Genomic DNA, 23,899 nt, shown 5'->3' with positions numbered 1-23,899 from the left:
CACTAAGGACAGCTGACATCAAACATCAAACTGGAAAACGCGGGAGAGAACACCAACTTGACAGAGGGACTAGATTCCCTCACACACACTTGAATTACTAGTAGAAATCAAGAAACACATTACAATTGGCTTTCCATGTTCTGAAGGGGTTATTATTTAAAAATCTGGAAAAGAACCTCATTGCCATTTCCAAAACACACTGACCTACCCCACATGCTACATATGCTACCTCATGTGTTACATATTAGGTCATATGTTATAAGTGTTATCCCCATGTTATATGTTACCCCATGTTACGTGTATCACATATGTTATGTATGTTACCCCGTGATATATGTTATCCCATGTTATATGTGTTAGCTCATGTTATGTGTTACCCCATATATTACATATATTACTCCATATGTTATACATGTTACTCTATATGTTATATGTGCTACTTCATATGTTGTGTTACTCCATGTTATGTTACCCATGTTATGTGCATCGCATGTGTTATATATGTTACTCCATGTTATATGTTATCACATGTTATATGTGTTAACTCATATTATATGTGTTACCCCATATATTACATGTGATACCCCACATTATATATGTTACTCTATATGTTATATGTGCTACTTCATATGTTATGTGTACCCCATGTTATATGGTTACCCCATGTGTTACATATGTTACCCCATATGTTATGTGTTACCCCATATGTTACATGTGTTACCATATATGTTATATATGTTATATGTATACCCCATATGTTATGTGTATCCCATTGTTAAATGTGTTACTCTGTTATTTTGCTACTTCATATGTTATATGTGTCACCCCCACATGTATGTATGTTACCCCATATGTGTATGTTATCCCATGTTATATGTATTACCCCATGTATATCACTCATACTTGTTTCCTTTCTGCTCAGCTAGATGTGGTTTGGTTCACTGGTTGATAAACTGGTTTTTCGGTCTGTCTGTGGCAGGATCTTATGTAGCCCAAGCTGACCTGAATTCACTTGGAAGCCGAGGATGACCTCCACCTTCTGAGTTCTGGGATTACAGGCAGTTTATGCAGGCAGTTGTTACAGCACTCGGATTGAACCGAGTGTCCATGCATGCTAGGCAAGCACTCTAACAAGCGAGTTGCCTCCCCATGCACTCTGGGAGGTATTTAACACTCACCCCTCCTGTCCACCGACTACAGCTCCAACTACAAGGATATGAATATGAGTGAAACACAATCCCAGCCCTTAGGAAGACCCTGCATGTCACAGAGGTGCGGCAGAACCTTTACGTGACATAAGACAAATGTAAACAGCAACGAACAGGACTCATAAATCTATGTTACCCATCTCGGATAGCCAAGGCTATCCAATCCATCATGAGTGAGGGCCCTGACAGCAAACAAAGAATATACACTGCACGTCAGGATGAGCCGTACTCCAGTCCTGCAAACACGGGCCTCGCGGGTGTCAGTGACAAAGATAGCAAGGAGCCTTCAGCAAGTACCCTCCTGTGCACCGCTGCACTGCCCAGCTCATGCCAAACCCTGCCCCAGCCAGCCTCTCAACAACCTCAGGAAACCACCTCTGGAGCCACCATTTCACAGTAGGAGTGGGAAGCTTGGCACACTGGAGACTCAACCCCAGGCTACCTAAGACACCCCACCCTCACAGTCCCCACCTATTCTCCAGTTCCTTTAAAATGCAAATGAAGCTGGGCGTGGCTGTGGCGTCATCAGTGGGAGGACACACACTTTCCCAGCCAGAGGTGTCTCTGACCCCCAAGGAACACCAGGTCCTTTCTGGGAGTACTTTTAGTTGCCATGTTTCTGCTGAGCGGGAGGACAGAGATGGTAATACAGATAGCTTCCTCCCCGACCTGGGTCAAAATCTCACCGGTTCTGAGGCTGACAGGTTCTGTGCTAAGCCGCCCCACCCTACCTGTCAGTCACCCTACTTCCATCCAATAGCAAAGGCAGGGATGTTTGAAGCCCAGCCCCCGGCCCATAAGGAAAGTGGTGTAGGCGATGCTTTTCTAAATGCATGCTTCAAAACCAAGGCTTTTGTGAGGATGCTTCAAAGAGCCCACACACCTTTGATTCTAATGTTTCTTTCTATAATAAGTTACAGAGTGCATGCAGCGTCTTTGAAACTTTCCTTTGCAATCTGATTAAGCACTAAATATGCTGCCAAGCCACGGTTTGGGTAGGACCCTCCCTCGGGGATAACTCTGCTGCCAGCATGGTAAGCCAGCAAATGGGGAAAAAAGACCCAGCAGCCATTTATCTGCTTGATTAGGACTTGATACCAGCTGTCTCAACTGAACTCCAGAAACAAAAAGTGCCAGGCTTGATAAGGCTGTAAATACCAACTCTAACCCACTTAGAAAGTTCAGTGCCCAGGTAAACATCACCCATAATTGTCAAGAACTTTATTTTAAAAATGCAAATATCACAAAATGAAACATAAACTTTCTCTCTCATGCTGAGAAAAACCAGGCCTCCATACACACTCACTGTGGCCCACACAGTGGAGACACTCAGACAGCTGACAGGACACTAGTTTCCCCCTTTTGATCTGGAACCAGAACTGTGCCTGCATCCTAAGCCATCCTCTCAAGACCGGTACAAGCTGGCCTCTCGATGCCACACAATGGAGCGGACCAAGTGAAGAAGTGCAAGAGCCATGACACAGATAGAGACCAAATCGAGGGCGATGGGGCAGTAAAGTGTAGTGAGGCCAGCAGCTGACTTCATCTGGCCAGCACGGGGCAGCAGCTGTTGACTTAGGGTCAAGACACCAACTTGTGCTTACAAAGGCGGGTGTAGGAGCTGGAGAAAGGGTTCATCCCTGAAGAACACTTGGAGCTCTTGGAGGGGAGCTTGGTTCAATTCCCAGCACCCACATTGTGGCTCACAACCATCCGTATGCCAGTTTAGGGGAATCCACTGCCCTCTCCTGACTTCACAGAGAGTCACACATGTGGGGCATACAATCTAATATTCAGGCAAACACTCATAAAATAAATCTGTACTTCAATTCTTCAATGCTCACCTTGCCCTGCTTCCATTGAGGTGTAGAATCCTGGAAAAATGAAGACTGTCTGCTTCTCTGTCCTTACTTTCCAGGGCTATCCACACGGACCCTTTCTGTGCTCTGTTCCAAGAGTCAGCTTTGCCTAGTTTGAAATGCAGGTGCCCAAGCCCAGCTTCAGACCAATGGAATCCAGCCTGACTTCAGCGTGACCTGCCAGTGTGAGAAGCAAGAGGCTACCCAGCGCCTCTCCTCCAGGGCTCTGCAGTCCCCAGCCCGTGATGCCACAACACATCTCTCCCCGCAGTTCTAACCTAGGAGACAGTGGTTGTCACCGGTTCCCTGTCCACAGAGCACTCTGAAAACAAATGCAGCCAGTTTCTTTTCTCCAGGTAGGACAAGTCAAGTTTAAAGAAACAAACTAACTTTCTGTCCCACTAAAAAGAAAAGAGGGAGGGAGCTTGGTACATCTGTCCTCCACCACTATACAAACTACACATTATACACAATGCTGTCCTGAGTGAGGAGCTGTGGCAGACTCCAGGGTGTCAAGGCCAGAGCGCCCCAACAATGTTTCGTTGAATTCCCTGGAAGCTATTACCAAACTGATGTTAGACCTGACACTCAAAGGATGCTAATCTGGGTGTCTAGGCCAGGTGTCTGGGCTTGTTCCCAGGTACCTCTGATGTATGGTCAGCGTTGGGAACCACTGCCTTGGACTCATGGTTCTCCACTGACCCAGAGAAGGACTCCAGATTCACTCAATAATGTGGTAAAACTACAAACGCAGGCTCCCGTCCCAGACCTACAGAAAGTGAGTCTGGGACAGGATCCCAGTCCTTAAGCTCTGAGATGTTCCCAGGAGATAGTAGCTCAAATTCAGGACATACTAAGAACAGCAACCTCCAATGAAGAGCTCCCGGGACGTGCATGCAGCAGAGGTCCCATGGGCTCTCTGTATAGTCCAGGAAGCTGGGTGTCAGCCACGGCCTTTGAAAACAGGTAGGCCCTCTGTTTAGCCTTGTCAGTGCTGGGAATCTAACTCAAGGCCTCAGGCATGCACTCTGCTGCTCAGCCACATCCTTAGCCTAGAGCATGGCTTTGAACAGCCAGCTTAGCATGAAACTATGCCAGCAGTACTCCACAATGGCCTGGGATTGAATCCTAACTGACCTTGGGAAAAATAACGCATCAGGTCTCTACTTCCTCATTTGCAAAATGGGGTAGCAACCATGGTTATAACAGGAACTCTGCCGCTCAGCCCCGCCTCCCTGCACTGAGGAGAGATCAATGAGTAACCCAGAGAAAGCACATAACCCTTGACCCAGTGAACCAGAACTCAATAAGCACAAGCTATTATTATTAACTGTTGTTGTTGTTGCCTCTGAGCCCCACACCAAACACTATCTTGCCCCAGCTACACTCTCAGAGCTAAATGCCCTCTTCACAGAAGCCAGGGACCCAGGCAGAGGCCTTGACAGAAGCTCGCTGAAACAGAAAGGCCGTCTGCTCTCACCCATTGGAGAAATAATACCCCCGGAGGAATATTTGCAGCCCTCGGTTTCCAGTGGGCGACTGAGAACAGCAGAGATTCCAATAAATAATCAATGGATTGATTTCAGAAGAATCTAAGGCTGCCCTCTCAACCTTCGGCACTTGAAAAATCTGATTAGAGATGGGACTGCAGGCACGATGGACACAGGCCTGGCTCCAACCCGCTAAACCACAAATAACGATCATCCCAAAGGCAACAGCTCTTGGACTGAGCAGGAAGGTGAACCATTAGAGAAGTGGTTCTCAACCTGTGGGTCTCGACCCCTCTGGGGTCAAATGGCTCTTTCATGGGGGTCATCTAAGACCATCAGAAAAACAGATACTCCCATCATGACTCATAACAAATAGCAAAATTACAGTCTCGAGGTAGCACAGCATGAGGAACTGAATCAAAGGGTCAAAGAGTTAGGAAGGCTGGGAACCACTGAGTTAGAGCAAGGTGTGGTGCTTAGAAACCGGTGTCTGTGGCTGGCTCAGCAGGTAATGGCATTTGTCACCAGCATGACAGAGTTCCAAGTTCCATCCCCAGAGCTACACACAGACACACATAAACACAGACCTATGTATAGACACACCCATACGCACAGAAACCTAGACACACACACCAAAACACTGAATCAATGTTTTAAAAAAAAACAGAAAAATCTAACAGTATCCGAAACAGCACAGAAAGCAGCCACAAGCAAGAGATTTTTGTCTGCCTTACTCACAAATGCCTTTCCAGTGAATGAAACTCCTGAGGGAGTGAGCTACTACCCACCAGTACGTCAGGTGAGAGCGCCTCCCCAACCCACTTGCACACAAGCACGCCTGCTCCCCCTCCATGGCTCTGTGGAGAGTGAGCATACATGATCACATCTGAGCAAGGGCTAACACCAGACACTGAGTTTGGAGGCCAGGCAACAGTGTGCATGCCCTCAGCCATGGCTCACCCAAGCTCCATGACATACTGTCTTAAAATTTATAATAATAATAATAATAATAATAATAATAATAATAATAATAATAGTTTGAAACTCAAACGCACTGATTTCTGGGAACGTTTCCACTTAGCCCAACTCAGCCCATCCATGAGATGAAAGGCCAAGTAAGAGAATGAGTAAGAGGTCAGATTAAGAACAACAGAGGCCAACCTCAGAACCCCAAGAGGAAAACCAGGAACCCTCACGCCCGTTCCATCACACTCAGTTCTGAACAAATCCTCCAGCCGTCCTCATCTGGTGGGCAGAATGGGGAGCTCCAGCCCTTGGCGCCTCACATGTCTATGGGACAGGGCACCCTGCACACACCCAGGATAAAGAGCCAGGGTGAGCAAGCTTCCCAAGCTTCCTGCATTGACTCCCAATGGTAACCAAGGAGGTCCTGAGGGCCCCACTGAGCCCCTGTAGAGGAGGTGTAGGACTGAGTGCTTCGGAGAGCTCACATGAGATCTCGCAAGCTTAAGAACAGGAGGGAAAGCAAAGCTCATTGCAAAGTCTCCTCCGCTCAGCTGTGCAAACAAACAAAAAGGTCCGTCTCTCCTGGATCCTCTCCTCGCTGTCTGTGACCACACGCACAGACGTGCACATACAGAAACCACTTCACATCTCCAGAGAAAAACAACCACAAAAGGTCTACACAGTTTGTTTTGGTTTGCGTGTAGAGCTTTTCCCCCTAAATCACATCTGACTCCGTGTTAAAACATCAACCTTTGGCCAAAAACACTCTTAAAACAAAGCTTAATTGGTTTTCAAGTAGCTCTTCAGAGAACCCGGGGAAACATCATCTGTTGGTCTCGGCCTTGATTACCGAGCTGCTCTTAGAGGCTACAATAATGACCCCGTAGGAATGTTGGAAGAGGTCCCTCAAGAGAGATATGGAGATGCCTCACTGTGTGCACAACCCACCCGCAGGCCATCCCCAGGAGGCAGCTCTGTTCCTCCTGAGTCAGCATGAGTCTTCCTCACCATTTAACAGAGATAGTGGAGAAATTCCTAAGAGCCGGGAACAGAGGACAAACTCCTGCATGAGGAGTTGGTAGGAGCTACAGTGTAGCACTGATCTCGAGGAGCTACATTGTAGCATTGGTCACGAGGAACTACGTGTAGCATGTAGATCCTCCATTGCTACCCCCCTCAAATACGCCACCAATCTCGACATGACCAATTGCTGCTCATCTCGAAGATGACACTCATCATTCCGTGAGCAGGCCTCTATCTATAAGAAATGGACGCAAAGCTTCCTATACACCTCTCGACGCTAGCCCTAAGTGCATCTGCTCCTGTAAGACAATGTGCACAGACACAACAACCCTGCAAAAGACGTACAAAATCAACTAGTCCTGTATTGTAACTAGGGGAAGCTGGAAACAACCAAGTATCCAACAACACAGAGCAATGTATACTGCATGATTCCACTCGTATGGAGCCAAGAAAAACAAACAAACAAAAAGTCAGGCTGAAGGAATCCACCATTGGAATTTCAGTTTCAGGCTGGGGAGAGAGGAAGAAGCCGCAACACCGGGAAGAGAGAGGAACAAGGGAGAGACTTCAGAGTATTTCATCAGAGATTGGAAAACTCCAGCCCAGGGGCCAAATACAGCCAGTGTTTGTGTTTATAAATAAAGTTTTATTGAAACACCGCCATGTTTTTTTTCTTCTTCATGTTCATCCCAAGATGCTCCCAAACAAAGTAACGGTAGAGTAACCAGACTAACTATATATCCTCAAAGGCTTAAAATATGCACGAGTCCCATCCACACACTGATGTGAGGCCTCTCGGATGCTCAGGGAGACAGATGACATTGTTACCCTGCAGGAGAGTGGGCAGCAGGGTTAGAGCTTTGCAGTGGCCTCTACCTTGGATCTGTAAGGCCATCCTTCTCCTTAACTAACCACCGGTGGACTACACGGTGCTTCAGTGACACTTCTGAGAGGCCAGTGGTCCGAGGTACAACACGGGGAACAAGGTCACGCTTATCAGACAGGAGGGCCTGTGTTCCACCACCACCACCACAAACACACACACACACACAAACACACACACACACACACACACAGAGAGAGAGAGAGAGAGAGAGAGAGAGAGAGAGAGAGAGCAACAGGATTAAATAACTTGTTATCATTATTAATAATAGCCACACGGTGTATATTTCGAGCCTCTTCAGTTTTAAGCCCAGGTATATGGTGTTCTCAGCCAGTCTCACTGCCCTTGTCCTTTCAGAGCCAAGGAGGGCTAGGAGACGGGATCAAAAGCTCAGGAAGGTCCCAGCTATGCCACTGATACTAGGGGAGGAGTGGTGTGCCTATAGAGTCACTCCGAGGCCATTCACACCCATGGTGAGCCTGGCTGAGTGCTGAGATGAGAGAGGTGGGGAGGGCAGGAGGGAATGAACCTCATGTGATACCCGGTGTCATACTACCAAGTTATTTTAGGACGGAGCTTAGGGGAGCAGCAAGTTCAGCTCCTGCTGAAATACAGTATTTACTAAGGTTCATCCAGTTCTAAGTTTCCAGGGAAGAAACTGCTGCCCCAACATCCCATTGGAGTTCATCTTCAGACGAGAAGAAGGCAGAGAAGTCCGGGTCTGTTTTCTGGACACTGGCAGGGGCTGCCCCGCCTCTCCTCCCACCCTACCCAGGCTGAAACGTCCAGAGAATTCTGAGAACACTCTCACTCTGTCTGAGCTGCCTTTTCTTCTTCCCTCTACTTCTTTTGTTTTGCTTTTGGCCACTTATCCTTTGATGATCACGCTAACGCTACAGCTAGCTGCCATTTGGCTTGGCCTTGTGCTGGTCCAGCAGACACGGAGGGAGAATGGACACTTTTGAAAGCATACTGCTGGTGCTCCAATAAAACGTCCCTCTGTTTGCCCACATGGGCATCAGGCCTTAGCAAATAGAAGGAAAGGAGAACAATACCACCTGTTCATGGAGGAACAGGGATGGTTTCAGCCCTCCAAACAATAAGCTCTGTAATTTACTCCATCTTCCTCCTGAGAAAGGGCTTCACATGGCCCGCATCGTGCCAGGTGGTTTGGAGAAAGACGAACTGCGCCTCCAAACAAGGGACACTTCACCGCCGGGTGTAAAGATTCAACAGCTGGGCTGGTCTTGGGCTGGTCTCCCAGTGACATGGCCCCAGCCAGCCTTTCCACACCAAGATAAGGATCACTGTCCTATTCAGCCTCAACAATTCCCACACCCCAGGCAACAAGACTTCCCCACCCTCCTGTGCTGGAGTGGGCCTCCTAGGCCTGGGGACACTGTGATTATCAGAGCACTCATCCAGAGCTGGGGTTTGGACTTTTCTCTAACCAAGCCTTCAGTCTGAACTGTTTTCTAAAAGCAAGACTTACTGGGCCTTAAAAGGAAGCGGCTTCCAACAGGAAGTGTGCCAGAAAGAACTGGAGCTTCATGCTTACCACACCAGTCTTGAAAACATCTGAGCACAGACGAGTAAAAGCTGGGGGGTGGGGGCGGGTGTGTGCACACAGGAGTGAACACAGAAGTGCACACAGAAAACCATGCCCTAACCCAAGCACAGTGGTAATGTAAATGGTTTTAAGCCCAGTTACTACATAGTCTTGAAATCAAAACAACTAAGAACCAACCGAATTTTGGAAAGACCTGCTGACTCATGCTTCTCACTGGAGGGATAATCCCATTCACCTGGGCAGATGGCCATTTCAATGGCAGATCTGAAATAGCAAAGCTAAGAAGATATAATATGGTGGGTGTGAACTAGAAGCTCCATTTGGCCACACGTGTGCACACACTCCCATCTGCATGCATGTATTTGCGTATACCCTGAACGCACACGCACATACATGCTACACACAATCCTGTATACGCATGTGTACATAGGCATGCACATCCACACGCACAAACACACTAACACAAGTAACCTGCAAAAGCTTCGTATGAAAGACCAAACCAATAAACCAATAGCAACTTAGAGGAGCCTAAGGCGAACTTCCATACCACAGCCAAGGCTTGCAAAAGCCTCCTTGCCAGGGCTTAACACAAAACAGTCAAATGTGGGAATATAGTGTAGGGGTACAGCGTGGGACACCATGAAACACACCCTCATAGCAAAGCCAGGCAGGCAGACAAGAGTGTGTTAGTTGGCGTGAGCCCTCCACTGCTCTCCCCTGGCTTGCTTCTGTTCAGTCCACATCTATGTTAGTCTGTGATCTGTTTAGCCATTCTTAGAAGAATGAAGGTATTAGATGCACAGGAAACATAACACTCATCAGAAGTCAGGATCTTGTCACCTTTCCCTCCAACGCTTCTAGTGTCCTATATCAAGAGGCCCAAGAGAAATCAATGTTTCAGGGTGAATTGGTCAAGAGTGGTGTTCTTAGCACCACTCACCATAGCACTGATTCACAGGAAGCAGCTCACCCTGGCTCTCGCCTGTCCGGCTCCCTATCTCGCCCTTCCCATTCACATTTCGCCAACCAGTTCCACTCTCAACTCAAGGTCATTCCTTCAGCAAAAGACAGTAACCATAACCAACCTGGGGTCAGGGCACCCATGATGCCTGATCAAGATAGTCTTAAGCAACATAGACTCATCTCTCTTCTCATATCTTTAAATCATTTTAAGAACATTGCTTCTGTTCTTCTTCACTTCCCACGCCCTCCCCTCAATAATTCAAACCACCAACCGCCGCCACCACATCTCTATAATGACAGCACCATCATCTTCATTATCAATACCACCATCATCACCATCACCATCAACATCATCATCATCACCATCATCATTAACATCATCACCACCATCATCAACATCATCTGGGTGAGTAGGCATAGAATAAAAAGACACAAGAGACCTACACGTTGGTAATTCAAGTTTCAGAATCTCTTGGCCTCCTACCTGAATTGCAATCTGGTGTTCAATCGTTTTGTACGCAGAGTAATGAGTGCTGCCGGATTGAAAATGGAGCTGTAGGAAGAAACCAAATCAAAGCGTTCTGCTCATGTCACAAACTACAAGAAAACATCTTAAGCAGTTCGTGAATAGCAAACAAACCTCCCTAGACTGATCTGCAGCATTGGTTCTCAATCAAGACCTGTGGACCTTCATCATTGCAGAGAAGATGATCACACAAATCTGAACTGTTGCTTTATTTGTTTGCTTGCTTGCTTGCTTTGTTTGTTTTTTTGTTTTCTTGTTTTTTTAAGCATCCCGTTCAGTAAAGCGAAGGGAGACGGAGGGGCAGGGACAAGAATCAGTGACAAGGAAAGCAGAGACTGAAGCCCATGAAGACACAAAGGAAGCCATTGGGTGCTGAGCAGAAGGCTAGAGAAACTTATCAGGGCGCTGCAAAAGTCAACAGTAGGCGACACATAGGCGAGAGTGAAGGCAGAGAGAAGGCTGTGAGAAGCCACTAGCCTGGATCAAGGACAAGTCCCACCCCCTATATCTCTAACAACTGAATCCTGGCTCACAGACACAAATCTATTTCTGGGAAAACAAATGTCTCCACGGAATTCAGGGGCCACCCAGTACCTTATGCATTCTTTCACCATGACTAAGCCGGCAGATCCTAAGACATCTCCACAACCCACACTCTGGTAATCTACACTCCTCCCCCCCCCCAAAGAGAGCCAAGCATTATTCAACAGCCCCAGGTAGGTGAAGGATGGCCTCTCAATAACTCTGAGCTTACTCCTGGGACCAACACTTTCAACTGGGTCTTTCCCTCTGCAGCCACACACACACACACACCTCCCCTGGGAACTACTCCCACCAAAACACCAAGACTCCTCAAGTTCTGCTGCTCCCAAAGGATACAAGTTAACCTTAGGATGCTACCCATTGGGAAAACACGCTCCATGGACGGAGACATTTTATCAATGACATAGGGGGAGGGGCAGGGTCTCAGCATTACCATACACAGATGAGGAAGCATCAGATAACCAAGAGAAATCCGTGCCTATGTCATCCTGGCAGCAGGCAATTCAGGGGAACCACCTCCGAACACTTCCCATTCACAAACTATAGCCACTACTGCTTCAGAATTAAGGTACCAGAGCCCGTCTGAGTTCCAAGAGCCTTTGGGACTACAGGAGAGTTTTAAACTCAACTAATGTCATCTTGTTCCCTGCAAAGAAAGCCATCCCATAGGGTCTTTTGAAAAAGGAATCAATTCCCATAGACTCCGAACTAGAATGCAACACAGTAACAAACAGCCCAGTCTAAAGCCACACCCATTTTTTAGGACACAATGAACTTGAAGAGGAGCACAACAGCTGCCGCCCCCCCCCAACTAAAAACTATGTATGTTTTACGTAACAAAGCATGTTCATCAAAATTAAAAGACAAACTAAGGTTGGGCAAAAATACTAATAACCTCTAAAGATGCCAAAGCAGTACCCGCATGCCCCTTGGACAAGTTAGCGTGGACAAAGTAAACTGTTACTGTCTCCTTGCACCAACCTCCACACATCCAAGAAGACAAAGTGATTGGCTGGAAAAGAAAGATGTGTCTGAACCCTTTGTCCCACCCACTCCAGTCTGGATTTCACTCATTACTGTGACAATTTTCCATCAAGTTAAAACAACTTTTGTGTGGTGGACAGGTCTCTTTGCAAGTTTGGAATTCCTGGCGAGAGAACAGCTCTTGTCTGAGAGGAGGTTCTCTCTCCTCAGCAGAGCAGGCAACAGTAACAACTTGGTCCTTCCTTTCATCGGTTTTATTCTCCTCTTTCCCAATTGCCCAATTCAGAGCTTAATGGAAACTTGTCCAAGCCTCTCTTCCCACAAACCCTGCGGAGCCCCAGGCAATCTGTACTCGGGGTAACCACAGGAATCTTATATTGTCAATTAAAATTGAATGGACACCTGATAACTGCGGATATGCCGTGGAAAATAATTTCATTTTAGTCATCGTCTTATGAATAAATTAATGAAACTGTGGCTATGCCAAATGCAATTTTCACTTGTCCAGCTCCCTTCTTAATGCTTGCATTCATTGCCTTCCCATGCAGCACCAATGAGCCTGCAGCAAATGCTGCAACTGAGACAGTGAGGCTGTATATACACAAGCACGTACTGAAGTTACTAAAGGCACTGGGAGGGAGGCCTGCGTCAAGGACCAAGTCAATTTACCTCCAGTTACACACGCCTGCACCGAGAGATACCCGTGTACACATGCATACACCCTCACACCAGTTTAACTCCTCCAAACAATCTAACTTCCTTCGGGTATCAGCAACACAGACATCCTCTTACCCTCTCACAGCCCCAGCCTATGCAAAAGGCCCCCTCAGAATCTATGTAAGATCTCTCCCAGCAACCAACCACTGTGCTACCAAGACTTTGGAGCCTGCAGGGCCTCCAGCCACAGAAATACCAACTGCTCTCGTTTCTCTTCGGGGTTTCTACCTCCTCTTCTCTCTAAAACCCTTTTCTGAAACCCACACTTAAACAGCTTTTTGACCTTCCCTGTAAAACGTGAAGACACCTTCTTTTTTACGGTCCAGCCTTCGTAAGGATAAACTACAGATAGCTGCTCACTACGGGCTCGGCACTCCGAATTGAACTGCTCTCTTGTTAGCTTGCCTCTGCCTCCCACCCCCACTAAGCGGACAGAGAAAAACAAAACATGCTTAGGCCTGTGTTTCCAAAGGGTGGGGAGAGACAAGAGTCCAGGACAAAATGGCTTATTTCTTCGTTTCTGAAATTAAAAAGCAGGTGTTCTGTGTTTAACTATCTGCACAGGTCACCTGGAAGGCTCCAAGTCACCTCCTCAGCACATCACTGTGGCCTCTCTAGGTGGGTGGACCTTATGCCTAGGACAATCGCTTCTCCCTGTGGACAGTCCAGGGAGCCAACAGACTCCACAGAGTCCTCTGTTCATGGGTTTCCTCCAAGGGAGCCCCACAAAATGACACCTCCCCTTGCTAGGGAAGCAGCCCAGCACCCCCTCTTTATTAGAGCACCCAAACAACCAGGTCCCCACTTGTCCAGAAGAGTCAGGGAGACTTGGCAGTTTTAGGCATAGGCTTGCAACACTCTGACTAACTGCTTCCCTTATTACCCTATCTCCACCCCTCTGCCTCTACATCTGATCATGACCACTGACTAAATTTGATGCTGCAGATACTGGAAATCAGAGATACCGACGGACAGAAGAGGAAACAGCCTATGTTAACCACAGGACTCTCATTCTCCAAGCCACAAACAAAACATCAGACTCCCAATGGGGAGAATAGCAACCACTGTGCTGGTTCACTTCACTAAAGGGATGAGGTGGGGCGTCTGCTTATTTTTCAGTCTTATGAATCACCTGGCTTTCTCATATCTATCTGATTGCACACATGTGCACACACACACACACACACACACACACACACACACACACACACATTCATACACATATGTCAGCTCCGTTTCCTAAGCAGCTTTGATTTTCTTGGGTCTTGGTCTGATTTCCTTCTGTCCTCTTATTTGAAATCTAATTTCCACATCGCCACAATTAAAGACGAAATGTTTTGTTTTTTCTCCAAGTATATCTGAGAACCTGTCTTAGTTGCTCATTCCTTTGGGGAAAGTGAGGCTGCAAAAACAGATCATTTCCATGCCGCTCAAATGCACCCCACCCCATCACAGCCCCAGTCCCGTGCGGACAGCCTTTTTTCATTCAGTGAGGAATAGACGCTTGCCTCAGGACTTGGGGTTACTTCAATCCATACTGATATTGCCTGCTGAAGAAGTGTCAGATAAGCCTCCAACTTCAGGAGGTCCAAACCGGATGCCTAGTAGATGCCTGGGTTTACAATCCCTACAAGATGCAGACAGAGAATCTCTGCAGCACCCGAACGAAAGCCACTGTCTAACAAAAGGCATCGCCTCTTGCCTTCCTCCAATTCTGCCAGAAAAACATGCACCACACAAGAGATGCCTCCAGACCGGAGAGCAGCTCCACTCAGTGTCTCACCATTCCACCTAATGTCTATTCACCCTCATTAAGTTCTTTCTTTCTTTCTCTTTTCTTTTCCTCAACCTGAAGCCATGAGCTATGAGTCAGTGCTGAATCGTTAGCTTTTACAGCTTCCACACACTTCCACCCACTCACTTTGGGGGAAAGACGTATTGACTTGCAAGTTTGCCTGAGACCAGAATCCTCTAAAAAGAAGGAAGGGGGGAGGGGGGAGGGGGAGGGAGAATCGCTTCGAGAAAGTTCCCTCTGCATCTCTACTGCGGGGAATGCTCTCCCTTCATTGTTTTCCTGCTTTCTCTGGCAAAGAGAAGCTAGGGTTGAGCTTGGTGCTGATGGCTGTAGGCTTTTTCTGGGTTGGCTTTTGAGGAGGAGACGAGCTGGTGTTCTTTAAACATCAAAACATAATTAAAGTTCTTCGTCCGGGAGCGAAGCTAAAGCACATTTCTAGCACACAGGGGCACGTGGGCTGAAGTGCTGAGGCATGTTCTTAACGCAGCAGTTTTCATTAACACTTGCTACAGAACACCCTCGGAACGACGCTCAGTTATTACTCCACTTAGCTGTCCCAGAGTTACAACTCATAACGAATTAATTTGCATTAATGCGGACTTCACGTGTCCTTCCCTGGGTATGCCACTGCGATTCCGGCTCCGTAAGACTGACGTGACAATAGCAAGGCGCCTCTTATTTCACTTTCTAAAACAAACAAACCCACCCCGAGACCTGCACAGATCCTCCCCGCAATTTTTTTTCAGCATTTTTACTAATATATTTAGTGCATCGTAATTGGCCCAGCACGGGGGAACCTAGTTATCTTCTCAGTAAATATTTATAACATCCCTCTTTCCCATTCATTGTGCATTTTCTTAGAGGATCTCACTGTAGCCTACATCTGCAATTCATTGACTTTACAATTTACCACATGTTGGGATGGGAGAGGTCTGAGCTCCATTTGAATCACTACACAAATATGCAAGTGATTTATCGGTTTTAAACTGGAGACTGCAAGAGAGGGACTCCGCTTTCCTGACTATTACTTCTTCTGGCAGACCATGAACAATTACAGTTCGTACTAATTAAGCTCTGTAAATGTGCTGGGCCCTGCTAATGCCTAGCAGGCCTCACATTTATTTTCATGATGCCAAACTTTGGCAGGCCACTGTTAACTCCTTCAGAGCTGATATTTATTACCAATAGCCCCATCTTCCCCTCACTGCAGCCTGAACTGTCTGGGGCCACTCCATCTAACAGGCTGAATTACCCACACAAAATCAGATGTGCCTAAGGAAGAAAAGCCTATCCTGGGAAAAGTGAAGAACACCGTGCCTGATAACCCCTTCAAAGATCCCACAGCCCAGTCTTTGTAATGAGCTGTTAAGGGATTCACATATCCCTAAGGGCTGGTAAGTTTCTGCATCCCATTGATTAGAAAATAAAACCTTTCAGCCAGGGTCTTTAAGTTTGGGTTGGGTTGGGGGGAAAGTATTTGCCTAGAAATGGTAGACCCGTGGCTTGCCTTCTGTCTCTCAACAGTCCTCACATTTCTCACCCCACCACACACAGATAGAGAGAGAGAGAGAGAGAGAGAGAGAGAGAGAGAGAGAGAGAGAGAGAGAAGCAGCAGCAGCAGCAGCAGCAGCAGCAGCAATGTGGCCCACTTTGCCAAATGTTCACCAAAACAAACCACCCTTTAAAACTAAGTTAAAACCTCTCTCCCAGCTGGGTCTGGACCTCAGATAACGCTCCAGCCAGACTCAAAACCTCCAGATGCTTGGTGGGAAACTGATAGGGAACACATTGGTTGCCAGATAGAACACTGTGTGTGAAGTCAGGGCCTGAGCAGCCTCTAGCTCCACAGACAAGCTGTACAGTTTTAAGGGTCCCTCTCACTGTCCTCCTGTCCCTCCCGAGAAGCCATTCCTGGTAGAGGAGGTCCCATCTTGTTCAGTCCACCATCTCCTCTAGCACTTCTCAGTCAATCATTCCTTCCACACCTCTGGCTGGATACAACTTCCACAGGTCCCTGTGCGCCCACCCCCACCCCCCAGCTGCTACCCCACCACAAGCCTGGTTTTTGTTTTGCTTTGCTGCTCGCCCATTAAATTCTCTTCTTCCTCTTCTTCCTTCACTATACCTCACCTCTCCTTTAGCCTTCACATTAACTGCAGCGTTTACCTCACTGTGTGACGTTCTTCCTCTAGCTCGGTGGAACATCTTTTAAATTAAAGCACATTCTTCCATATCGGATTTCTCTAAGTATTGTGAGAAATATGCACAGTGTACGCAAAGTGGTCTCAAGGAAAAGAGAGGGGGGATTAGGAAAGGAAAGGTGGGGGTTCTGGGGGGAACCAGAAGAAAAGGAGAGAGATGCAAACACCCCAAGCAATTTTGCTTTTGAAAGGGGCATTAGAGTGGAGCCCCCTGAATCCCCATCCCTCAGAGTTCTCTCTATAAATGTGTGTAACAATAGCCTAGAGGGATGAACAGGTCTGATGCCAAAAGAAGGGGATGCCTGCTCAGTCAACTCGGGCTGCAGGGGTGTAGGAGTGGGGGGGCAGCTTTGACGACGCACGCTCCCCCCACCCCCATCGCATTGCTTATAATTAGTGAGAGAAATCTGAGCCACTGCCAATGTCTGCGGACCTTGAATATCATAAGGCTAACGTGGCGTCAAATATCTTAACATTCATAAGTGTTATGGGCTGCAAATAAAGCCTGTGGATTTATGGCTCAGGGAGCTTGCCAGCAAGGGACTGGGGCACATTTCAACAGCAGGCCTGTTGAGGTGCAAGTTTGTCTTTGGTTGTAAAATTAACCATTTCCTTCACAAACGTGCTTAATTATAAATCCAAGCTGAAGATTTACTTACATGGTGGCCAATACCTACTTCCTTAATAAACACACACACAGACACACACACACACGCACACACACACACGCACACACAATCCAAAACAAAACCGTGGCGAATTTTGGTCAGTTCCCCTTTGCAAAATGTTGAAATATGTCGGCAACATAATAAATGTGGTCAAAAATATCATCAGATTCTCCTCCCACCAAGACTAAGAGGCTAACACCCACCTCCTTGGAAGCCTACTTGGGCGACTCTAAGATTATTTTTTTAAGGGAGTAAATCATTCCCTGTCTAGTCTCCTCCCTGCCCCCAATACAATGTCATCTACTTCCTGTGCAGGAGAAAGCATCTGCTAAATTCAGGTTGTCCCATACTTAACTGCCAATAAACCAACTTCCACATGACTTCCAGACAGCTGGGGGAAAAGTCCTCGGGAGTTTTTAGTCATGGTCCTAAACATGCATCCACACAAAAATTTGCAGCTGTCCTTTCTCTGCATTTTAGTGTGATTCGGGAGCCCCTGTTGAGTAACATCTGACAAGACACAAAAATCCTCTCGGAAGCCTTCTCCTCTACCCACTGTGCCTATGCCAGGGAGGACGGACCACTTCTCAGCTAGGCTCTGGAGACTAGTTTCTGTGTGCACCTGAGCTGAGCACCTTGTGGGATGTGAGAAGGTGCTCAGATCTTGAAGCGCACAGCCTCTGGCATAACCATTGGATGTCAGTTCTCTAGCACTCTCACTAAAGCACCCCCCTCCTTTTTTTTTTTTTTTTTAATGTCATGTAGAATGGCAGCCATCCCGTGCCACTAACAGTGAGCAGCATTCTTGGTGTTACTCCGGGAAACCTTCCTGTAACTTTTCCACAGCTTGCTAAGAAGCAAACAGCCAGCAGCAACTCCAAAGGCAAGCCCTCTCAGAAAAAGGAAAAGTGGGGTGGGAAACTCGAAACAAGAATCAACACGGTTGTTCTCAAAGTCTTTTAGACATCTAAGGTGGTGTGCAACTGTCAAAGCTGGCATAGCCCCAAAGCAGGGGCAAAGCCCCCAAACCGATTCTTCTAGATGAGCCTTTTAGACTCCCAAATGCTACATTCGTTTCTGGGGCTTCAGGGAGCCCTAATATCCACAAACTGCAGAGCACTGGTATATTAAATTTATAATCATTAAAACATGACTTACTGGCTGAATGCTGAGCGGCATTAAACCCTAACTTATGGAGATTAGCATAGAAGCCTTGCTGCAGAGATTAAAATCTAAACATGCCTGCCATAAATATTTCTAAAGGAGATGAGAACAATTAGCATAAATACTAACGAAGGCCGGGAGCACCTGTTCTTCTTCAAGGCGATAAGCATTTTATTGTTCTCTATTTAAAATGTAATGACCTGTGTAATTACAGTAATATTACATTGTTATGGAGGGGCTGGGAATGTCACACTTTGAAGTGTTGTCAAAACAATCAGGGGTGAAGGTGGAGACAACAGGGAAGGTCCAGCATTAACCCTTCACACACCGGGGTCTCAATCTTTTGTGTCAGGAAGGATTATGTTGTTTGAGTGAGGGGAAAACATCCTTTTTTTTTTTTTCCCCCCGGCAAGCCAGGAAAAAAAAAAAAGTTGCCGGGCTAAATAAAACCTCCTCAATGAATAGGCTCCCTCTTGGTTTCCTGTAACACTCCATTCCAAGTTCAAAAATGAATTCAAGATGCTGCTCACTTATCTGCTCAACCTAGTAGCAAACAGCTCTGACGGAAGGCAAATAACCTTGGGTAGATAGATGAAGCTGCAGAGAGAACCCTGAAAATGAACTCTCTCACACGGACCGCAGTGCCTACCACTGCAGCCCCATTTCTTCTTGCTAGAAGGGGGGAAAAAAGAAAAAAAAAGAGAAAGAAAAGTAAAACCACCCCTCCTGTCAACTTTAATTCTGCTACCATAGTCTCTAGAACACAAACATTACCAAAATCCCCTGGCCGGCCCTTCCCATCCACTTAGACTTCTCCTTAAAGTATTTTTCTATCTGAATGTATCCTCTTCATAAACCATTTCTATTAATGTATCAAAGATTAAATTAATTAAATCTGAGGAAAATCTTTGTCCTTCTAAAGTAAAAACCATGGCTATCAAGCTTTTACAGCTTCTTCGGCAATTAAAAAGATTGTTCTAGCGGTGATGTGTCATCCATCAAAAGCCGACTTAAGGATACTTCTTTAATTCTTTACATTCTTAGGCACAGAAGCAGAACCAGGGTTCTATAGAGTCTTAGCCCGTCCTGTTCATGAGCAACAGAAAACAGAGCAAAAAGCACCCCAGCCGGGAGGAAAGGAAGAGTATGAATGGGCTTACCCCTAATTTGTCTTTACAACTCACATTCAAAACCAGACCCTAGGAAGCCCTGAGAATTTCAGACCTGGAACCGCTGGCTTGCCTGTAGGTTCCACCCCGGACTGTAGGGAATCTGGAGTTGCAAGCTGGCCCTAGCGTCCAAAGGCGTCTAGAGGGACATACACCCGCCTCCCAGCTCCTTGCCAAGGCTTCGCGCTCAGCAGCCTAAATAAATAACCTCAATTCCGGAGCACACAGCTTAACAAGGTAAGGGAAAGAAAAGAGTAAGCAATGTGCACAAATATGTCTGCTGATGTTTGACACGCAAATACTAACACAACAGCCTACTGGGTTCAGAAATGCTTTCTCAGAGTCAATCTGATGTCACAGCACAGGGCCACCCGCTAGGTCCACAATTAAAATAACTGGATGCTGTCTCTTCCTACAAAGCCCACAAAGGGGGACTTAGGTTGGGGACCTTCCTTGTCTCCCCGGGAAATCATTTATTTGCCTTTAACAATTTCCCTGTTTCCTAATGACAACACAACACAACTGTGTGAGTTTGGAGCGGTGGTGTGGCAAGATCGACAGCGGTCACGGACATGCAGTTTGAAAAGGGTCAACAAGCCTGCCGTCAAAGCTCAATATTCAGATGGCCTTTCCGGTGGCTAAGTGGGTTTTAAAATAAGCGAAGGAGGTCTGCGTTCTAAAAAGAAGGGGAGGAGGGGAGGAGGAAACTCCTAGGATTACTTTGGAATGTTGCTGGGTCCAGTTTGCTAACATGCCGATTCTTTAAGAACCCACCAGCTACCAAGAAAAACACCAGGCGCTGCTTCAGAGGCCGCGAAGCAGCCTCCGGAAAGCGCGGGCCCTACTGGACGAAGTCGGACTGTACCTCTGTCCCGGCTTCCACGGAAGGCACGGGCGCTGGGGAGGGGGTGTGATTGTTTCTTTCCTAGGCATTTACAAAAATTTTTTTACCGGTCTAGCGTGCTTTTGCTATTCTACCAGAGCAGGGGAGGGGGTTGGGGGAGGGGGAACAAGTCAAACCTGATAGTTAATATTTTAATGCTTAAAAACACTTGTAGGTTTGACTGATCCAATCCCAGCACTGTTCAACAGTGAGCATTTTATTTCAGATTGCCACCTTGAATAAGCGAAAAAAACAAAACAAAACAAAACTAGTATGTGCGAACACGAGGTAGGGATTGCGGCCAGAGGTGCAAAGTGACAACCCCAGGAAGCTGGGCACTAACGCGCCTTCTGTGTCTAGAGCTTCGCAATCCAGGTTTTTCAGCGGGGAAAGGGAGGAGGCAGGGGACAGTGTGAGGGAAGAGGCCAGAGGCCCCGGGGGAGGGGACGATCAGGAACAAATGTCTGCGGTGTGTGCCGGAGGTGCGCCGCAGGGAGAGCCCGGGGAGCCTGGCACCCCGCGCTGCCCTGGGCCCCCCAAAGTTGGGTGGCCGATCCCCAGAAAGGGAGGCATCCCCAAGCCTCCTACACCTCCTTGAAAGCGCTCACCCTAGCCTCTGCCTCTGCCTCTGTCTCTGCCCCAGGGGCCCACAGTGAGCTAGCTGCTCAGGGAAAAGAAGGCCTCCACACCCCATCCGAAGGCACCGAATTTCCCTTGACAAAAGTCCACTCAACAGGCCATCCTGACTACATACAAATCCAGAAGCCCCGCCACACGGGCCTCCCAACCACGCACGGCTCGCAGCTAGCAGCGTGGGGCAGCTTTGCCCGGTCTGCAGAGAAAAAGCACGCCCAGGGCCCCCAGGCCTGCGAGGGGACCAAGCCTGGCAAGTGTGACCTTCCCGTGGAAGAAGGAGCCAAGAGGCCCTGGAGCCTGCGATCGCCACTAGAAAGCTAAAATGACTGGCTAGGGCCAGAGCCTGGAGCTTCCGCAGGGCCGAGGCTGCGCGCTCAGCACCGCGGCTCCTGGAGCCAAAGGCACCGGGAACCCGCGCGGCCCAGCTGGGCCTCCCAGCCAGCAGCCAAGGGGTTAACCTGGGGAAAGCCCAAGACGCACAGAAGAGGGAAGGAAGAGAGGGAGAAGAAAGAGCCACACAGTCCTCTTCCCAGGGACAAGAAACAAACACCACCAGCAAGGGGGGAGGGGGAAATCAGAGCTCAAAAAGAAAAGGAAAAGAAAAAATCAGAAAAGAAAAGAGAAAGAAAAATTAAAAGTCCAGATTGGCACCCCAACAGAGCCCTGCCTGAGGAAAAATAAAAGGCTCCCCGAATCGCGAGGCAAGCACAAGAAAAAGCCAGAACATGGCGAAGCGCAAACAAACCCAGTCCACAAAAGGCAGAGAAAAAGTTTGGAGAGTTCGGGCCGCGAGAGGGGGGGAGGGGAGGGGGGAGGGGCGGGGCGGGGGAGGGGCAGGGCATGCGGGGCCGGCAGGCGGGCAGGGCGGGGAGCGCGGTGGCACTTACGGTTCGGGCGGTGGGCGAGAGCGATCCGTTGGGGAGGTAGGGGCTCGTCAGGTCGGGGATCATGATGAAGGGGTAGCCGGGATACGGTGGCCCCTTAAAGAGCCCTCCATCTTGCCTCTTGGCCGCTAACATGGCGGGGCGGCGGAGGGGACGGCGGCGGCCGCGCGGCGCGGGAGAGAGCGGGAGAAACTTTTTAGCAAGTGTCCCCCCGAGGGCCCGCGCGCGTCCCCAGGGCCCGGCCGGCGCGGGAACTCGGGTAGGGTGGGTAGGGAGTGGGGCGAGGGCACCCGCCAGGCCGACCCCGGGGAGGGGGAACGCGATCGCGCGGTTTTGGGGGCGCGCGGGGCGCACTCACCTTCTTCCAAACTTTCCCGGGATTTATCTCGGAAACTTTCGGAGCGAGGCGGAGGCCGTCTTTCCGCCTTCCCGGAGGGGCGAGGTGGGGAGGGCGAGGGGTGAGAGCCGCGCCGAGGGGGTGCAGGGAGGGAGGGTCGGCGGAGAAAGGGGTGCAGAAAAACACGGTTACAAGTTTTCGCAGCCAGCAGCCCGGGCCACCGTCCGCGCCGCCCGCAAGCCCGACCCGCCTCGCCTCGCCTTCCAGCCCCGCTCTCCCGGCCGGGGAACCGGCTGGAGCCACCCGCCAGCCCGAGGGGCTCTTCCTACCTCGGAATCGGAGGAGCTGTTTTGATTCGTCTCTGATTCATTGACCAACGACGACTTGACATCGGCTAAATCCCTCTCCGCCGAGGAGTTTTCCGAGTTCTTCTCCTCCTGCTCGCCTTCGTCTTTGAAGGAGATCAGTTCGTCGTTAGCGCCTAGGTCATCTCCTCCACCGCCGTTCAACTGCGGCATTTTTTTTTTCACCCACCAGCAGCAATTTTGGAAGAAAAATGAAGGAGGAAGAAAAGGAAAAAAAAAGAAAAAAAAAGAAAAAAGTTTTGCGAGTCCCCCCCAAAAAAAATACTGCAAGAAAAAGACGAGTCCAAGGTTAACTTTTTTTCCTGCTTTGGGGTCTTTCTCTCCTGGGGAGGGGAAAAGAGGGAGGAGGGGAGGGGAAGGGGGAGATCTTCTGCACGCGTGAGTTTGGGTTTCTTTTTTCTCTCGTTCCCAAGGATCCGATCAATGTGCAAAAAAATAATAAATAAAAAAAGGGGGGGTAAAAAAAAAAACAACAACAAGAAGAAGTCAGATATAAGAGCAAAGGGGGGGGGAAGCCGAAGACACCGAAGGAGCTCGTGCCGCTCGGATTTGAGTGAGTTGAAGTTAGACTGAGCTTTTCAGTTCAAAGGCGGCGCTGATTGACAGATAGAAAAAGGGGGATCGAAATCCGGAGGAACGGAGTAGTCTGGGAGCGGAGATTATTGACAGGGCGAGAGGAACACACTCGCCTTAATGAGATGCCAGGGGGCGGGGCCTCGCGGGTGACGTGTGCATAAATAAACAGCCGGGGTGGGCGGGGCGGGGGCGGCCAACAATGATCCTTTGGGCGCCGGGAGAGGGAGCGGGGCGGGCCGGGGCCGCGGGAGGCGCGCGGGGTGCGGCCTGTGCGCTGCGTGCGAGCCGGGCGCCCGGACGGTGCGGGCCTCGCTCCTGGAGGGGGCGGGTTCCGAAAGACAATGCGGACCGGGAGAGGAGGGGAAGGGGGTGGCAACCCAGTCCGGAATCTGAGCCGGAGAAGGCGGAAGGAAAGCCCACTTGGGGGGCGGGGATGGGGAGAGGCCCAGAAAAAGTGTTAGCCAGAAGTCCTGAAGATGGGGTCCAGGA

General features: G+C 48.7%; 1 protein-coding gene across 50 annotated transcripts in view; it reads right to left on the bottom strand.

Annotated features, from left to right (window-relative positions):
- Window positions 1-23,501, bottom strand: part of Tcf7l2 (transcription factor 7 like 2) — a 192,996-nt gene extending 169,495 nt beyond the window's left edge. For 27 of the 50 annotated variants that reach the window (XM_087588622.1, XM_087588471.1, XM_087588644.1 and 24 more), the window contains 4 exon segments: window positions 22,799-23,501; window positions 22,491-22,557; window positions 22,136-22,260; window positions 10,447-10,515 (listed from right to left, as the gene is read on the bottom strand). In XM_087588622.1, the coding sequence (XP_087444748.1) occupies window positions 10,447-10,515; window positions 22,136-22,260; window positions 22,491-22,557; window positions 22,799-22,987 (450 nt within the window). In that variant the 5' untranslated portion in view covers window positions 22,988-23,501. 50 annotated transcript variants of the gene reach the window in all.
- Window positions 23,502-23,899: the final 398 nt, after the last annotated feature.

The sequence above is a fragment of the Rattus norvegicus genome, chromosome 1 (assembly GCF_021556685.1).
Source record: "Rattus norvegicus strain SHRSP/BbbUtx chromosome 1, alternate assembly SHRSP_T2T, whole genome shotgun sequence".
NCBI lineage: Eukaryota > Metazoa > Chordata > Mammalia > Rodentia > Muridae > Rattus > Rattus norvegicus.
This window is presented reverse-complemented; position numbering and strand designations above follow the sequence as displayed.